The 18014-nt window shown below is 51.9% G+C and overlaps 1 protein-coding gene across 1 annotated transcript in view; it reads right to left on the bottom strand.

The window, feature by feature from the left end:
- The window catches only part of TOX2 (TOX high mobility group box family member 2), a 152105-nt gene extending 137938 nt beyond the window's left edge, over positions 1 to 14167 (bottom strand). Inside the window, exon 1 of the mRNA XM_063404670.1 lies at positions 13925 to 14167. Coding sequence (XP_063260740.1) covers positions 13925 to 14026 — 102 coding nt within the window. The 5' untranslated portion in view covers positions 14027 to 14167. The remainder of the gene's footprint in view (positions 1 to 13924) is intronic.
- Positions 14168 to 18014: the final 3847 nt, after the last annotated feature.

The raw sequence follows: 18014 nt of genomic DNA, 5'->3' as shown, positions 1-18014 counted from the left end.
GCCACAACTCTGCTTGTTCAGACCATCTCTGACTTCAGCCCTGCTCTACAGAGCCTGCAGCTCCAGGCCACACCCAGCAGCAGCCCCCTGGCACCTTCACCTGTATGCAGGAGATTTCTAAATGTCAGTTTTGCTAAGCAAGGCAGAGATACCTGCAAAGCTGCTATCCCAAAGTCACCACTCTTTCCATGCAGGGAAACTCAGAGCTCAGGTGGGCACAGGGGGGATGAAATGCTGAGGTGACCAAGCCCTGCCCTCTGGAATGAGCAGTCTCAGGAGAGGACTCCAAACAGGACAGCAGCAAAGAGCTCTTCACCAGAGCCACCCAAGTGGCTTTGCACAGAGCTTTTCCCTCTCCCTGCCATGCCATGGATGCCACGGGCAGTGCAGAGCTCCGGCAGCAATGCCCTGCCCTGGTTTATAAAGTTCTTCCAGGCTGGAGGCTCCACCCCAGCACTCCCGCCCTCCCAGCAGATCTTCCTGTGCCTCAAGGACTTCACCTGACCACGGACAGCACAGAGAGAGATCATTCCTCCCACCCCAGGACAGTCACCCAGTGCTGATGCTGAGCCTTGTCCCAAATACATCCTTGGAACTGGAATCCTCTCTGCAGCCCCAGCACTGCTGCTCAGCCCAAAAGGCAACACCGCAGGTGTCAGTGCTGCTCTGAGGACAATCTTCTGGGTGCTGGGACACCTTGCAGGAACACCCTCTGCAGTCCCACCGTCCCTGTCCCCATGCTGTGGGATGCATGGAGGACCAGAAGGTCCAAAAGCTGCTGGGGGCTGCCAGAACAACCCTTTAGCTGCAGTCCCACTGCAGTGCCCCCACAGAACCCAGGCAGTGCCAAAACACCGAGACAGCTTTGGCTGGATGCAGCCCTGAGCCCCAGTCCACAGCTGGGTCCATTCCATGGCATCCCTAGTCTGAGAAATGGCATTTTTTGGTGGGAACTCGAGTGCCACATGGAAACAGTGTCCTCCAAAAGCAGCTTGGTTGTTGCAGAGCACCTCACAGCTGAGCTGCACTTCAGCAGGAGCATCAGGCCAAACTCCCCCAGCCAAGGAACTGGCCTGGGCATCCTCTGATTCTGTGGCAGTGAGGATTAACTGGACACTGCAAGAGTTGTAGATGCACTGCAATCTTAAGCCTTTGTTAGCCTTACAAAGGCTAATTCATTATCCTTTCTGCTCCAAAACCAAGCTCTGCCTTCATTTACACCTTCACTGGCTGAAAGGAGGTTTCAGAGGTAAAACCTGGACAAATTTTATCAATGAGTTCAAATCTTGAGCTAAGTCAGAAGGAGGAATGGATTTATCCTAATCCCCTCCAAACATTCATCAACATCACCTGCCAGCTCAGCAGGATTTAATCTCTTTTTAATCTCTCAAAAGCAGTGGAGTGGATGGGGAAGAGCTTGGGCACACAGCAATGGTAGATCTCCCTCTGCCTCTCTTTTATTTTCTTTCTTTTTTGAGAGAATCCTGGCTGCCAAATCACGTGAAGCAGCACTTGAAAACTCATTAGGATTTTGCTAGCATCCCTTTCCAGGTAAATCACTGGCTTGGATATAACACTGCCGGGCTGACACGGTACCTCCACGAAGATGCTCCAGGAGCTCCAATTCCCTCAGCAAGCACAGGGAGGCTGTGCCCTGGGCCGAGGGCAGGGATGGGGTGGGGATGAACCCTCCCACGGCATCGCTGCAAACCCGTGTGTGTGCCAGCAGCGCAGATCTGCCCCGCAGGCACCGCGCCCACAGCAGCTCCAATGCCAGCCCTGAGGCACCCAGGGAGCCTCCCTGCCTCCCCCGGGGCTGCCAGCGACAGGCTCGGGTGGCGGGGTTGTCGCGGGCAGTGTCCCCAGCCCGGGCTCCGCGGGACCCCCGGCACAGCCGCGGGTGGGAGCGATAGCCCGCGATTCGAGGTTTACATCACACCAGCGAGCGCTCTTGGCAGAAACAATCGGCATTAGCGAGGAGAAGGAAGCATCAGGAGCAGCCGGCAGAGCACAGAGACACCTCTCGCAGCAGCCCCCGGGCTAGGAAGAAAATAAATAGAAATGCAACAGAAGCAACACTTGGGCAGCAGAGGGAGAGGGGAAGGCTCTGCAGAGGGAAACCGAGCCTGAAGAGCGGCTGGGAAGAGCTGGGAATTGAACTTTGCGTTGTCACCTCCTCCCCACCCCGTGGGACGGAGCTTTGCGCTTCACCAAGGCGCTCCGGTCACCCCGCCACGGCCGGGGGCAAGCTGAGCTCAGGGGCTGCAGGGCTGTGAGCAGCTCTCACTAACGCCGGGGCCAGAGGAGCCCGGGCAGTGCCCCTGGGCATGGAGCTCACTGCTCCCAGCCCTGCAGAGCCGGCTTCATCACCGAGCCCGGCAACACACCACGCTCCAAAACCTTCAGACTGCCCCATTTTTATCTCAGCTCGGCCTCGGGTTGCTGGGTTTCACTCTGGGAGGTGATGTTTATCACAGAATATTCCGTGTTGGAGGTGACCCATGAGGATCATCAAAGTCCAGCTCCTGGCCTGGCATGGGACAGCCCCAAGAACCCCAAAGCAAATCCAGAAAAAGCCCCAAAGAAGGCTGGATCACCCCACTGCCCTCGTTAGTGGCTCCACAGTGGCCAAAGGGATGAGGCCTTGAGTTTCAGGTGGCCCACTTTGCCCCTGTCCTGCTGTCTGTCCCACACTGCCACAGACAATGAGAGAATCCTAAAGGTGGGAAAACACCTCCAATATCATCCAGTCCAACCATCAACTCAGCACTGCCGAGGCCATCATTAAACCATGCCCCCAGCACCACATCTCCGTGCTTTTGGAAGCACATGCCACACCCAGAGAGCAGGACAGCAACCACAGCCCTGAGGACACCTGGTCCCTCAGCACCATGGCCTGGTGTCCCAGTGATGGGAAGAGCCCCAGCAGCTCTGCAGGAGCCTGTGGGTCCTGCAGCCTTCCTGCTGTATCTGTGCTAAGCAAGGAAGCAGCCTGTTCTGGAGACCTCCTTGTGCCAAGCAGAGCATCCCTTCCCAGCTGGCACTGTCACCGTGCTCATGGCACCATGACAGGGACACAAGCTCAAGCCCCAGATCCAGCACCAGGCTCTTCCTGCCTCTGAGCTGTCCAAGATTTCCAGCTCTGGCGGCAAATGAGAAGCCTCAGTTGAGCTTCAGAACATCCAAAGACAATTCCTCAAAATAAGAGGATGTTAAAATCCGTATTTCCCAGAGAATTCAAGCAGTGCCTTCCTGAAAATGGGAACTATCTGTGGCTTCACATGCAGCTCCTGGAGGGCAGCTCTGGATAGCAAGACTTAAAATCAAAGTCCTCAAAAGTCCTTAAAATCAAAGTTCATCAGGAAAGTTTCCATGATAAACTTGGGATTTGCCTGTGATACAAGGATCCTGGTTTAAAATCCAATTTGGGTTGGAAGGGACCTTAAAGATCATCTCCCTGCAATGCACAGCACAGGAAGGTGAAGGAGTGGGAAAAGAGGATGGTAATTTTGTGCAGGGCTGCCCTTGATTCCAGCTCTTCACTAATTTCCTCTCCAACTTGTGACCTTTCCAGGCAAAAAATAAATTTTAAAGAGATATAATAAATAAATGAATAATAGTAATGCTTGCAGGGAAAGGATGCAATCCAGATCCCTGCTCCCAGGACATATTCTAAATCTCAGTCAATACCACATGTTTTCCAAGGAATGAGGCGTTTCACATTTTATTAATTCTAACTAAAGCCCTTTTTATTGCAAACTTTCTATTTAGCATTTGATTGCAGGCACCACCACAGAGACTCTCACTGTATTAGAGCAGAAAATCTATTGATATTTTTCTTTCCTGCCATCTCAATCCCAGAAGGTGCTATTGAAATTAGTTGAAATACACTTCCAGAGGTCTCTTCCAGCCTGAGCTATTTTATGATTTTTAACGTGCATTTGTTTCTCTGGTGCTCTCACACAAATTTGGTAGCCCAGTTCCACAGGTGATCGAAGCTCCATGTTGTTATTCCCACCAGGATTTGGCCTCTCCTAAAAAGAAGGTTAAAAATATGCCAAACAACTCACTTAAAGACCTGCAAGTATATGAAGCTAAAAAGACCATTTCAATATTTTTCACCTTTTCAAAGTCCAACTCTTAAATGGAAAACCCAGCTTAATAGTGTTCAAAGAAACACCATTCTGGTCTGATTTAAATCAAATGGTTAAATACTCCACATGTTTGGCACAGCCAGAACTATCTGCTTTGCAAACAGATGGCCACCCACTATTAATTTGCCACCTTGACATGGAAATGCAGGTTGTCAATTAATTAAAAAACAAATGCCAGCAGTCTCCAGTTCACATTATGACCTGCAGCCTTTTCTCTTTATCTTAAGTGAAGTGGGGGGGAAAAATAATATATATATATAAAGCTACCACCTACTAATGCAAACTCTTGGCACATAATAAATGCTGGTCTCAGCTTGAACAGATTTATCAAGTTGAAACCACAGTGTCACCAACATCCGTCTGGGCTAGGGGAGCCCAGGCCATAATTCCAGTGTCAGTCCCTAAATATCCCTGGGCTGAAGGCTGACCTCACTGTCTGGCTGCAGGGCTGGGCCCACGGCACTCGCTGGAAGGTTTTTCTTCAAGAGCTGTTTGATCTTCAATCAACAACGCTTATCGGTGCTAAGGTCTGCCAGCCATTCCCAAAAGTTTGATATTTTTAACAGCACATTCTTCTTCCCCTTTGAACGCTATTTAGAGACAAGATAATGCAGCAGGGGAAAGTTGCCTCCCTGGGCTGAGCATGAACAAACAGAGCAGGATCCGATGGGGGGGAATATTTTCCATTGCTACAAGCCTCAGATTCTTTGTCTCCCCCAGCCCCCCCCAGTACTTTTGCTTTTTCTTCTTCATATGATAATCTGAGGGGGTTTGGGGCCATTGCATAAGCTGAAACAAACTAAGAAAAATCAGTTAGAATTCACTGAGGTTTTCATACATTTCATTTCCATGCTGTCAAAGTTTCTCTTCTTTTTGTTGAGGACTCCAGGGTACACTGCCCCTCTTCTGACAGTAGGGGCTATAGATCTAATTCCCGAAAAATACCTCATTCTTCCACTGCAGGCACAATGTTCTGAGATGGCACAGTGTACAAAACCTCTCTGTTCAAAGAAGCACCCAAGAAAACTAAGAAACAGGGAATGGATCTGTTATTTATTGGCAAAAAAGAAATAAAAGTGTTAGGGTTTAGTAAGTGACGCAACAAAATCACGGAATGGTTTGGGTTAGAACCCATTCCACCCCCTGCCGTGGACAGGAACACCTTCCATTACCCCAGGTTTGTCCAAGCCCTGTTCAAGCTGGCCTTGGACACTGCCAGGGATCCAGGGGCAGCCACAGCTTCTCTGGGCATCCTCACAGGGAACAATTCCTTCCCTATATCCCATCCATCCCTGCCCTCTGGCAGTGGGAAGCCATTCCCTGTGTGCTGTCCCTCCATCCCTTGTCCCCAGTCCCTCTCCAGCTCTCCTGGAGCCCCTTTAGGCCCTGGAAGAGGCTCTGAGCTCTCCCTGGATTCTTCTCCAGGTGAGCACCCCCAGCTCTGCCAGCCTGGCTCCAGAGGGGCTCCAGCCCTTGGAGGATCTCTGTGGCCTCCTCTGGACTCTCTCCAGGAGCTCCAGGTCCTTCTTGTGTTGGGAGCCTTCAGCAGCCCACCCTGTGCCCTCCCAAAGCACCACAGAGCTCCCTGGGAGCACCTTCCCCACCACATAGAGGAGAGCTGAAGGTGGGGTGGACTCAAACAGCTCATCCTTGACCACGGGCTTGGCTCTCAGGGGACAAAGGAGCTCAGCCTGCACTGCTGGGACAGGGCTGAGCTCCACCAGCTCCCCACACGGACCAAGCTCTCCATCACAATCTCCTCTCCTTCCCACCAGCATCCTTCACACTAAAACTGTTGCATTTGAGGGTTTTTAAAAGGCTTGGGAATTCCTGAAGAGCCTGCACAGCCCTACCACCTTCCCAGGGAGAGGGAGATGCTCAGGAATGAGTGGCTGGGTGAACCTGGCTGGAAAGGTGAAACTTCCTCATGGGTATAAATGTGGAGATCCACATCTTTGGAAGACAGAAAAGTTTCAGATGGCTCTGCTTGCACTTCTCCACGGACCTGGATCTCCTGCAATGGATACTCAGTGCTCAGGGTGGCTCAAATTATTCCTAAAATAACCCCCACATGTCTGGGGGAGCCCTGAACTGAGCTGCTGTGTCTGGAGAGGGAGACCTACACAGTTCCTGGAGAGGATAAAAGGCAGAGCCATGACACAGCTCTTATCTCCCAGCCTTGGCCACTGGCAAGAACAGAGATGGAGAGGAAGATGTTGTTTTTTCTAAGTGGGGAGGAAAAGCACCGTGCACATGCAGACAGCTGGGAAGAAAGGGGATGGAGCCTCCCTGGCCAGGGATGGAAACTCTGACTCATCGATAGGTTTTGTGGGAAGAGAAACCTGCTAATGTGATCCAGCTAATCCCCGTTAAAAAGTGCTCCTTGCCACTGGGGGGTGGAACAGGATCCATGGGGTCGTGGGGAAACACAGCCTGGGTGGGAGTGAGGATGGTGGCACATCCCCAGAGGGGAGGGTGGCGTGTGCCAGGCTCATTCTCCACCTCCCCTGAGCACCACGGTGCCAGGGCTGTCCCAGACCTTCTCCTCCAGGCTGAGGGGCTCTGCTGCCTGGAGGATGGTGCTCTTTGGGAATGGGGAGAAGGGGCTTGGAGCAGAGCTGCAGCAGGTTCTGCCACCCACCCCACAGGTCTTTATACTGTCACCCCCTTTCCTAGCACCTGCTAAGTCATGGGACCCTTAGAAACCCAGGGAAAAAAGGCAGCACGAGAGCCAGGGGCTGAGCCCTCAAACCAGCAGAAAAAAATCAAACCTTCTACATTTTAAACACTGGCAAAATCCAACCTCCTGAGTCCAGGTCCAGCCCAGAATGAGAGGTCAAGAAGCTGCCTGGGACCAAGGCTGGGCTGATTTCTGCAGCTCCTCTGAAGCCCCGTGCAGCGACCACCACAAAGCAGCACCCCGATAACCCCCCGCAGGAACAATTCCTGCTCAGGCCCCGGGTGACACTTCCCTCCCAGCTCCCCTCGCCACGGAGCCGAGCTGCAGTCTCAGAGATTTAATTATATCTGCAGAGGTCAAGCAATCCATGCAAAAGACGGGGGCGGCGGGGAGAGGTTCTGTGGCACGAGGCAAAGGTTCCCCCGCAGCACCAGGGCCGTTCTTTGGGGAGAAATGGAATCCAACAGAGCAAACCTCCAGAGGGAAACAACAGGAAAAGGGGGAGGCAGACAATTAAGATATTTAAATCTGGTCATACAGCTGCAGAATCAGGTGATTTAATGCTGTTTTCTACCTTTTTTTTTCTATTCTTTAAAGAATAGTGTGATCAGTGGTTGATCCAGTAAGTTTTGTTGGGAGATTTCTTCCTGCTGAAGCTGAGCTGTGTAACCCCAAGCATACACTATAATTACATACATTATATATAATATAAAATATATAATACATAATATTATATGTAATATATAATACATAATATAATTTATATCACCTATTAGATAATAGCTAATTTATGTACACCACAGAACATAGTATGTGCCATCTATAATTTATGTGTAATGTTATAGAACATACATTATGCATTATTTAATTATATTAAAACGAGTGTAAAATCACAAAGGTGGAACATTAGAGCTCAAACCTCCAATTAGGAATTAATAGTTTGAAAGCTCTAATCACACTAACACTTCAGCCTGACTTGAGGAATACTGAATAAGATCTCAAGAGGAGGCAGAGGTGCTGCTACACGACAGTTCAGACAGAAGCCTTGCACTCACCGGATGGAAAATTGTCAGGAAAAACACATTAGCAACACAATAACTTATTTTTAATGTGGAGCTGTTAGGAAAACACAATTATATGCTTCATTTAGACTGCAAGATATAACCCAACGTATGGTAAAAGCATTTAGAGCTCGTTTTGTAAAAAAAAGCCAGAAGAGTACAAAGGTAATAGGGGAAAATTGCACCTCGAGGGGAAAACGCTCCCCCCTCCCAGTGGGGCCAGTCTGTGGTGGGGGAGCATCCTCACCTCCTGCTCCTTGTACCCAGCAGGAAAGAGATGCACAGTGAAGGCAGCATGAAAATAGAGATTTTTCTGCAAATGCTGCAGAAAGATCACGATGGTAACAACGGCCCCCAGGAAAGGAGCTGCAGTGCCCATCCTTGCAAGGAGGAAAAGCTGGAAGAGCTCTGCAAGGTTCCAGGTGCTCTCCCACTGCCCTGGCACCAGGATCAGCCACGCACCCTCCACGTTATAGGATGCTCTGTCTGTGCAAGAAAACACAGTTTATTGACAGAATATTTTCCCTGTTTTGGATGCACAAACTGATCCTGGTGCCTGCTGCAGGCTCAGAGGTCTGAGGCAGAGCTCTTCGTGGATTTACCCTGCAGTTATGGTGGTGTAACCCCCACAGGCTTTGGAACACTGATTCAGGGGACAATCATTGACTTGAAAAATCATAAATAACTCAGAGAAACTTGTACAGTTTTGATTCTGAATTTTTTGTCTCGTGATGTCTCCTCTGCTACAAGGACCTCCATGGATCAGGCCCTTGACAAGGTTATTCAGAAGCAGCCCAAACAAACCGTTGTTACACACAAGTCAGACCAGTCTTCAAAACATCTCCTATTGTTCCCAAAACAAGCAGATTAAAGCCTCCCCTCCGTGCCTGCAGAGAGAACAACATTTTCTATGAATGGATGGACATTCATTATTTAGCTCCCAATCCCTGACTTAAAGCCCAAGGCAAGAAATGGAGCTTCAAACACTTTCTGCTGTGCAACCCATCAAAGACCACTCTGGAGAACGCAGGGTTGTCCCACTGAGTAGCTCAAGCACTTTTCAGAGGAAGCCCTTGCCCATATTCAGGGCCTAAAAGAAAAAAAAATAAAACCAAAAAAAAAAAAAAAAATCCTGCATTTGCAAATCAACAGGAGCTAAATGAGAATGAAATGGGCCCCAAATTAAAAATCTGCTGGACTTTGTTCTCCATCCAAAATCCTCCATCTCCAAAGAAAGATTTATGCTACTTCAAAACAGAGTTGGCTTTGGAAGTAGGAAGGGAAAGAATGTATTTTATCTTCCAGAATGGCAAAACAGTGCTGGAACAGGGAAAAAGGGAGCGTGTTTATCACTGAAATGTACAATTTATTGTAAAAGTCACAACAGAACGTTTCACAGAAATGCATTTGCTACATTGACTCGGGCTCGTACCAGCTCAGATCCCCTTTCTGAAGGGTTCTTAGAAGAAGAAGAGAGCATTGGTTGCAGATTAATACCCATCACATGGCTAGTAGAGCTTAATAGCATATTGGCAAAATAGTTTCTGTCAATTTAACAGCCTAAAAGGCAAGAGATGGTGTGTTTGGAGAGGCAAAACTGCAGGATCCTACAAGGAAAATTTGGGGAAAGGTTTGATGGTGCTGATGAATCTTACAGAAATCCTGCAGGGTTAATAACAGGGCCCCCAGCACAGGAGTTCCCAAGCACCACGGGCACTCCCAGGGGCTCACAGCAGTGTGGATTTGGTATTCCCAGGCTGGGTCCTTCTCCTCCTCCTCCTCCTCAATCCCCATCAGTTCCACTGGCTGAAAATTGGGCATTGTGCTAACCCAGCCTGACCACTGTAACACCAGAAGCAAGCAGGAAGAATTTATATTTAAATTTATTTCTGCAGGAAGAATAGAGATGATAATTCACTCCCCAAAGATGCCCCTGGGGAGCAGGATCACTCCTCCTGCATCACAGCATCCCTGCACACCCTGCAGGAAAGAGCACGGGGTATCGTGCTCTGGCAGGATTCCTGTCACAGGCCTCCCTTGCCAAGGCAATTTTGCTTAGGCAGAGAAGAAAAAACTCCCTCCTGAGCTTTGTGGGCCCACACACACAATTCAGGATCTAGGAAAAACCCTTCCATGCTGGTATATCAGATTCTGTCGCTAAAGCTCTGCTAAGAGCAGAGCCTCAGTGTTACTAAAATGCACATTTTTTACCATACCATGGTTTACTTATTGGGAAATACATCTGCAGAATCTCCCTAAAGCTCGAGAGGGAAAAATCCCCACATTTTCCTAAAGCAGCTGGAGGGGTGGGGAATGCCCCACCAGGGCACACTCCCTTCAGTGGTGCAGGAACACGCTGCTCTCACCAAACACCGGCACCACACACGCGCAGCTCAAACCCTGAGAAAGCTGTCCTGAAGTGAGCAGAAAGGATTCCGCAGCAGGTCCCAGTGCCACAGGAAAATGGCCAGAGGGGACAGGAAAAGAGGTTTAGACCCAAATTTAAACAAGGAGCCCAAAGCAGAGGTGGGTGTTTCCTTTAGCAGTTCACAGGTGGCCGATGGCAGGGACGGGTGCTGCAGTTTGGATGAGGGCTCCTCACACTTTCAGCTGAACCTCCCCAGTCCCTCGTGGCCCTGTGCAGACACCAGAGGTGTTCCTGCTGTCCCAGTGATGGAGCAGGTCCTGGGTCCAGCTCACAGGATGGAGGGGCCAGCTCCAGAGTGGGAAATGCTCACTGCAGCTTGTTCTCTCAGGTGTCTCCTTATCACTGCCACACCTCGGGCTGAGCACTCTGCAGCTCTAAAAATCCTGCCAAGGAGCAGCGGCTCCCTGGGCACCAGGAAGTTTGGGGCTGGCCCCTCTTTCCCAGCTGCCATGGCAGGTTGCTCATGCAGGATCACCAGTGACAGGGACTGCTTTGCACAAGGAGCCCTTTTCCCGGCTTCGATGCCACCAATACTCCTGATCCATCAGAACCCCTCACCAAACACAGTCAGAAGCAGGGAGGGCTCCTTCTCACCCTGCCTGATGGGGCAGGAGGGCTCTCATTATCCACTTGTGAGTGTCCAGCCCCTCACCACCTTCTCCATCCCTCCCAGTGACCAGCCCTTCCAGGGAAAACAGGGATGCTGTGGAAGCAGTTGAAGAAATGGTGCAAATTCCCCCCATTCTGGGGAGGCCTGGGCTGAACGCACACTCCCATTTCATTATCCCTCTAGACATCCCTTGTCCTTTCAGAAATGGGAACGCTGATGTGCAGTGGGCCCCTGCGTAGCTGCAGAGAGGAATTGTGGCTGACTGCAGCGTGCAGGCGAGTCGGAGACCTCCCGGTAACAATATCATGTCCAGTAAGTGCACAAAACAATTCCATTAACATTTCAGGCTGCTCCGGGCTAAGGCAGCTCACGGCGATGGCAGAGCTCTGCTGTGCTCCCAGAGTTATTTATGCACAGTGACACTGCACAGCCCAGCTTTGCTGTGCCCCCACTAAAGAAAGAAAGAAAGAAATGAAGGGAAACAAAAACAAAACAAAACAAAAATCCTGAACAAAACGAGCCTTTTAAATCAAAGGGCTCCATAGAGCATCTCCAGAAACTCAGCGAAGCAGGAGGACAGCAAAGAGCCTGGGAGTGCTCCTTGCTCTGGTCCTTCCCAGAGGTGGATTTTATCCAGGATATCTACATGCCATAGTGGAAGAATCCTGATTTTTCCAGTCCACCCTACCCTCGTCTGTAGCTTTTTGAAGTGGAAATGCTTTGAGGCAGATACTGTGTCAGCCCAGCCCTGGGCTGAGCCACCAGCACCGGACAGGAGCAAAGGGGTTGGGATTGGTGTGAGGTTCTGGAGTTTCCCAGAGGATCCCAAGTGGCTCCAGGAAGAAGGAGAACTCTTGTTCCAAGGCAGGCACAAGAGAACAGCGCACTGCTGGTGATCCTCGGCTGGATCCCAGCCCGCACCTGCCGGAGTTATCCGAAGGAAAAGCAGCAGGAGACACCTCCTCCCGCGCCCCTCGGGGCTCGATGCTGAAGTTACAGCCGTGGTACCTGCAGGCTGTCAGAGGCAGCCCGCTCCATCCCTGGCTTCATTCCAGCGGCCTCATGCCACAGAAAAACGTGCGCGGCTGTGCACAAGCAAATGTCATTCGATAACTCAGAAAAGAAGTGGGGGGGAAGCGCCCTGAATATCAGCAAAGGGTAAGTCACTTCCTTTCTTCTGCCGCTGCCGTGAGATCCTCGGTAGCAGCGACAACAGCAGCATCTGGTGGCAGTGGTCAGTACCTGGGTGCTCCTCTCCGGTGTCCCATCACCCGGGCAGCACCAGCACCCACCGCACCGCCGGGCTGAGCTCGCTGCACCCACCAGAGGCGATTTCCCGATTTCTCGCAGCCTCCCGGCCGCAGCGGCAGCGGGGACCCGCGGATCAATCGCGACCGCCTAATCCGGGACTAATCTCAGGGATTCAGGCCACGGATGAGCTCACGACGAGGGGCCCGCGCCCCAAGGCTGGGGCGGGCGCGGCCGGGGGGACACAGGACCCCGAGCCCGGGACACTGCGAGCACGGCCACAGCTCCCGCACTAAACACTGCCCGTCTGAGTAAATCGTGTTGGCATCCAACAACTTCGCGTTAAAGGCGAGTTCCGAGAGCCGGCAGGATTTGGGGGCAGCCGCAGTTGCCGGTGGCTCACGCTCACATGATCCCAGATTTCTGCTTTCACACACTGTGGGCTGATGTTTCAGCAGGACAAATGTCCTGCTCCCAGGTGATCCGGCTCTCGTTAGTATTTTAAGAGCTTATTTAGGGTTTTAGGAGCAACGGCACCGATAATAAAACACTTTGAAGCCAGCAGTACGCAGATACGAGTGAAAACAACGAAAGTTGTTTCCTTTCAGTATAATCCGGCATCTCAAAATAAACGAGAACTTTTAGGTTTGCTACAACTTAATAAAAAGAAATAAATAACCCAATGATAGAGAAACAATTAAATACGTCTCTTGATAGATAAAGATTAATTTGCCGCGTCTGGGAAGCCACACACATTTCCTTCTGCTTATGTTTTAAGAGTTTGATTCCGAAGTATCACAACAGTGAGGCGAGCCAAGAGCATCCCGAGCTGCTGTACCGACGCAGCGGGGCACTTTCTCCTTTTATTAACTTTTTTTCAACGCAATTACCCGAATTTGGCCCGGAAGGCAGCACGGATTACGTCTGGGATGATCCCCCTCCCTCCAAAGGGATCTAAATCCTACGGCTGTGCAGCTGAAACATCAGCGCTGTTTACCCACAGCGAGCAAGGCGGTACTCGCAGAGAACTCCTTGTCCCTGAAGTAGCATCTATCCCCTTCGCTTCTCCTTCTCTAGGATGAGGGAAATTTCCTACAGCACCCCCGCGCTCTCAAATATCCGCGGCGCACCCCTCTCCCGTTACAGCAGCGCGCTTCGCCTCGCAGCTGCAGCCAGCGGGCAGAATGTGGGTGAGGGAGGTCTCCCCGCCGTGCTGGGGCTCTGGGGGCACACGGACACCCCAGCCCGGAGCCGGGGGTCCGCTCCGCGGGAGCCGGGGCGCGCAGGCAGGTGGGGACGGAGCCGAGGGACGGAACCGGGCCGGGCCCCGCTCGGGAGGAGCCGCGAGCCGGCCCGGAGGCTCCGCAGCCCGTGAGGAAGGCGCGGAACAACAACACGGAGAGGAACAACAGCAAAAAAGTACCCGACAACAACCGCAACAACAACCCCCCCGCCCCGCGCATCGCCCCGCGCATCGCCCCGGGCCGGGCGCTCCCGGAGCCGAGGAGGTTCAGCCAGCCCGGCACGGACACACGGACACCGCGCTGCGCTCCCGGCCCGCCCCGCCGAGCAGCGCCCGGGCTCGGGCTCCCCCCGGGCACCCGGCGGCTCCCCCCGCTCCGCTCGCAGACCACTTTCAAAATTCCCTCCCGCAGCCGCCGGCGCCGCCGGCACTTTCCCTCCCCGCGCCCGCGGAGCAGCGGCGGGACGCGCCGAGCGCGGGGAGCCCCGCGCCCCCGGTACCTTGTTGCAGTGATAATAATCCAGCGGGCCGAGGCAAGTGGGGTCCGCGCCGGGCAGCGAGCCCACGGCGGGGGGGGCGGAGGGGTAGAACCGAACGTCCATGCCGGGGCTGCGGGCGGCGGCAGGCGGGGGCTCCAGCGGGCATGGACCCGGCTGCGGCGGCGGCGGTGCCTCTGGCGCGGGGAGAGGGCGGGGAGAGGGCGGGCGGCGGCGCGGGGGGGCGGCGGCGGCCCCCGGCCCGCCCCGCTCCGCACCGCCCCGCGCCGGGGCCGCTATTGTTCGCGGCGGGGCCGGGCGGCTCCTCCCGCGGCCGCCGCCGCCCGGGGCTCGAGCACCGCGGGCAGCGCAGCCGGAGCCCCGCCGAGGAGCCCGGAGCGCTCCCCGGCCCCAGCCCCGGCCGCCCCGGCGAGGGGAAGGCTGCAAGAGCCGCCCGCCGGTTCCCGCTGCCCGCCGGGGACCCTGGCACAGCTGCCGTGCCCCGCAGCCCGCGCCGTGCCCGGTGTGCCCTCTCCCGACACGGGACGGTGCCCAGCGGCTTCATTTCCCTGTGCCCTGGTGCCCAGCCCCTGATGAAGGACGTCCGGCGCCCTGATCCACCCTCAGGAGGACCCCACAGGAACCCCAAATAGATCCCCCGTCTGGAGCCCCTAACTACGCCCTATTTCTGGCAGGCCTGTGTCTCCCCTCTCCCAGCCCGGAGAGGACAGCCAGGCTCAGCCTGTGCGCCTGGCCTTGGCTTCCTGCTCCCCAGGGCACGGAGACCCCCGCTCTCCCCCCAGCTCGGCTTTCCACACATCCCAGTCTTTCTAATTCCCGCTGCTGGAAGGCAGCTCCATCCCTGGCCCCCTCCGACTCCCACGGACTCCCGGGCTTCCAGGGCACGGCAGCTGGAAAAGCCGAGCGTGTCCGTGGGAGGAGGATGCTCGGGGATGGGCAGGCTGGGCGTGCAGGGCTCCCCTCCCTGCCCCGCTGCCGCAGGCTCCGCGCTCCCCCAGCAGATCCCTCTGGAAAAGCAGCCCATGGGAGAGAGTGTGATACACAGAGCGGTTCTGCAGCACCTTGTCCCATTCCCCTGATCCAGGGAAACGCTTCCAAGTTGCAACAACCGCTCCATAGAAGAAGAGCTGGGACTGGGCTGGTGGAGTCACTTTGCTGGCAAATCTCCAAGAGAAATTGCCAAACCCCCCCTCCTTTTTTATTTTTACTTAGAAAAAAAACTTTCCGACTGACTCCAAAGGCTTATTCGCAACATGCACCCTTCAGGACCCTCTGGAGCTGGAACACCGATCTAAATAAATGCGGATGCTTCCTTCAGCATCCTTCATTGCAAGAGTGGGGTCAATTCTTGCCAAATTCAGGGAGGGGGGAGGCGGGCTGGGGTTTCTAGGGAATGCCAGCTCCAAGAATCAAGTGATTATGTAAAAATCGTAGCTCTCATTTAAATTAAAAACAAGATTTCAGCCCTCGTGGTGGTGGAAAAAATTGATTTAAGGATAAAAATTGTCTTGGGCACAAAAAACTACTTCACATTTATTATTATTTTTCTGACTGTGTGATTTTTCTTGAGAACCAGCATCGATCCTTGCGCATTTAGCAGCGAAGCAGGCTGGCTTCAGGATTCTCCACCAGGGAAGCTGCTCCGAGGGCTCCCAGTCAAAGGCGGAATAGAGATGTCTAATATTTTGCATTAAAACTTTGAATATCTCAGCTCCACTGATCTGTGCCTTTCCTGATTTACAAAACCCCTGAAAGGATTGGTTTTCCTGTCTCCCTGTTCCAGCAAATACTGAACTGACATGTCACATTATTAGAGCTTCATTATTTTTGTAAAACCTTCCCAAGTAGAGTGAGTGGTATATTACGAAGTATAAATAATTAAAACTAAACTAGAGATGTCAAAATAATGGAACAAAGTGTATTTTATGATGCATTATTCTGGCTTGTTTATCCACAAAATTCAGTAATTAGTAAGCAGCCTCTGAGTCATTAGCAAGGTTTGACTGTATTATTATCTTTATTAATTATCATAATTATTATATTTCTTATATTGTGGAGTCATTGCTAACGGCTTTGCAGTTAAGGTGGAATTGACTTTCCCACTAAAAGCACGATTTAATTCTGTTGTTTCCTACAAAAATGAATACATTTCCTCACCAAACGTGCAGCATCTCCCCGGCAGATACAACCTGATTTATTTGCAGTGCCTGAGCCACCCCATTGCTCCTCTCAGAGCCTCCCAAAGCTCGTTTTTCCCTGATGAAGCCCCGTTTTCTCAGATTTACACCCTCAGCCCTGCCAAACTTTGTGTGTTCATCTGCCTCCGTTAGACCTCGAGCAGAGACTGATCTGAGACACCCGGCATCACCAAGCGTTATTGCTATTAATAGCCAGAATGATTTTATATATATATACATATATATATACACTATATATACACATATATATGCCAAGAGAAGCTGGCAGAGGGAATGCCCCTCGTCAGAGCAATTTTCTCACAGCTCACCTCATGTCTCCAGTGCTTCTTCTCCTCACCCTGCCAGAAGAAGACAACCCAGGGGAGCTGAGCCTCACCCCTGGGCAGGGCCTGGGTAGCCATGGGAGCCTCCAGCCTCCATCCACGCTTCTCTGCCCATCCATCAGCAGCTCCTGCCCCAGCCCAGCCCCACCATGGGAGCCTCCAGCTTGTTCCTGCTGCTGGATCCTCCTTCCCCCTGCTTTTCCTGGTGTTTCAATGTGTTCTGTCCTGTGGCACTTTGCTGTGGAGCAAATGTGGGTCTGCCAGGGGATGCAGATTTGTGTGAACTCCTGCTCTCCTCCTCCAGCATCTCTCCACGTGGGATCAACAGTGCACCATGGAGGTGGGCCCGGGGCTGCAGCACATCTGCTCTGGAGCCAGGCTGGGAGAGCTGGAGAAGGGAAGGCTCCAGGTAGATTTTAGAGCTCCTTCCAGAGCTGAAGGGAGCGTGTAAGCAAGACTGGGGCAGACCTGTCATCAAGGTTTGCTGTGATACCACAACAAATCAAGACTTTGGGTTTTGCCCAGTTGTCCACAGGCGACAGGAGTGGTCTGGGATGGCTGAAGGGAACCAGCAACACCACTGGAGCTGCAGGATCCCCAACTGGCTGAGCCAGAAGCCAGACAGACTGCCAACACCAGGATCTTTTCCTTTCTTGTCCCAGCTGAGACCCCAAAACCCCAGAATGTTTGCAGGTGCTTTGGCTGGGTGGCTGAAAGAGGAGCTCCCAACATGACAACTCACATTTCGTGCCCAACGTTACCCTGGAACAGAAACAGCAGAGTGTGATTATCTCAGCAATCCCATTTAAGCCACACGGACTCCTCACAAAGAAGGGAAAACTCTACAGTGAGTATTTCTAAATATTAGGCTAAACCTGAACAATCATCATTTCAAAGGCACCTTTCAGAAGCAGGAAAAAGCCTCTGAATCTATCAGTTTCATTATTTGTTTCAAAGTAGTCTTGCTCCTCTCAACAAACCATCTAAAAAGCCTGCGGAAATGATTTTTAAAATAATTTAGCACAGTGCAGTTTATTACTTTAAAATACTGGTATGATTTTCCCCACTGTATTATGCAGCTATATTTTGACATTTTAGTCTTATCCCCAGTTTATGTCTGAGAATGATTTAATTCAGAGCTACACTCCTCATTCCCACTTGGAAGTAGAGGGATCTCTAAATATTCAGTAGTTTCAGTGGTCATAAAAAATGCTGAACAAATGGATAAAGCCAATTGCCAATAAACACAATGCAAATGTGTACATTTAAATGCAGTGAAATTGGATTAATTAAATCCACATTGCATCTGGATTTACATGTAATACAAAACAAAATTAAATGCAGCTCAAGAGCTTCCTTTAAAATGGGGCTGATTGAAAACATCTTCATTTACCTGTGTGGGCTCTGGGTCAGGAACTGTGCTGGTAAATAGACACATTCACAATCTAGATGAGCTAGATCTGACCCACAAATCAAGGTTATGAATTTGGCATTTCGTGTCGTTTAAAATCTAATGTGAAATTGCATCTCTCTGCTAACAAAACAGATGGTATTAGGCCTTCCTTTTGGCAC

This window comes from Prinia subflava, chromosome 8, assembly GCF_021018805.1.
Source record: "Prinia subflava isolate CZ2003 ecotype Zambia chromosome 8, Cam_Psub_1.2, whole genome shotgun sequence".
Lineage (NCBI taxonomy): Eukaryota > Metazoa > Chordata > Aves > Passeriformes > Cisticolidae > Prinia > Prinia subflava.
Note: the sequence above shows the minus strand (reverse complement) of the source record. Positions and strands in the feature narration are given on the sequence as shown.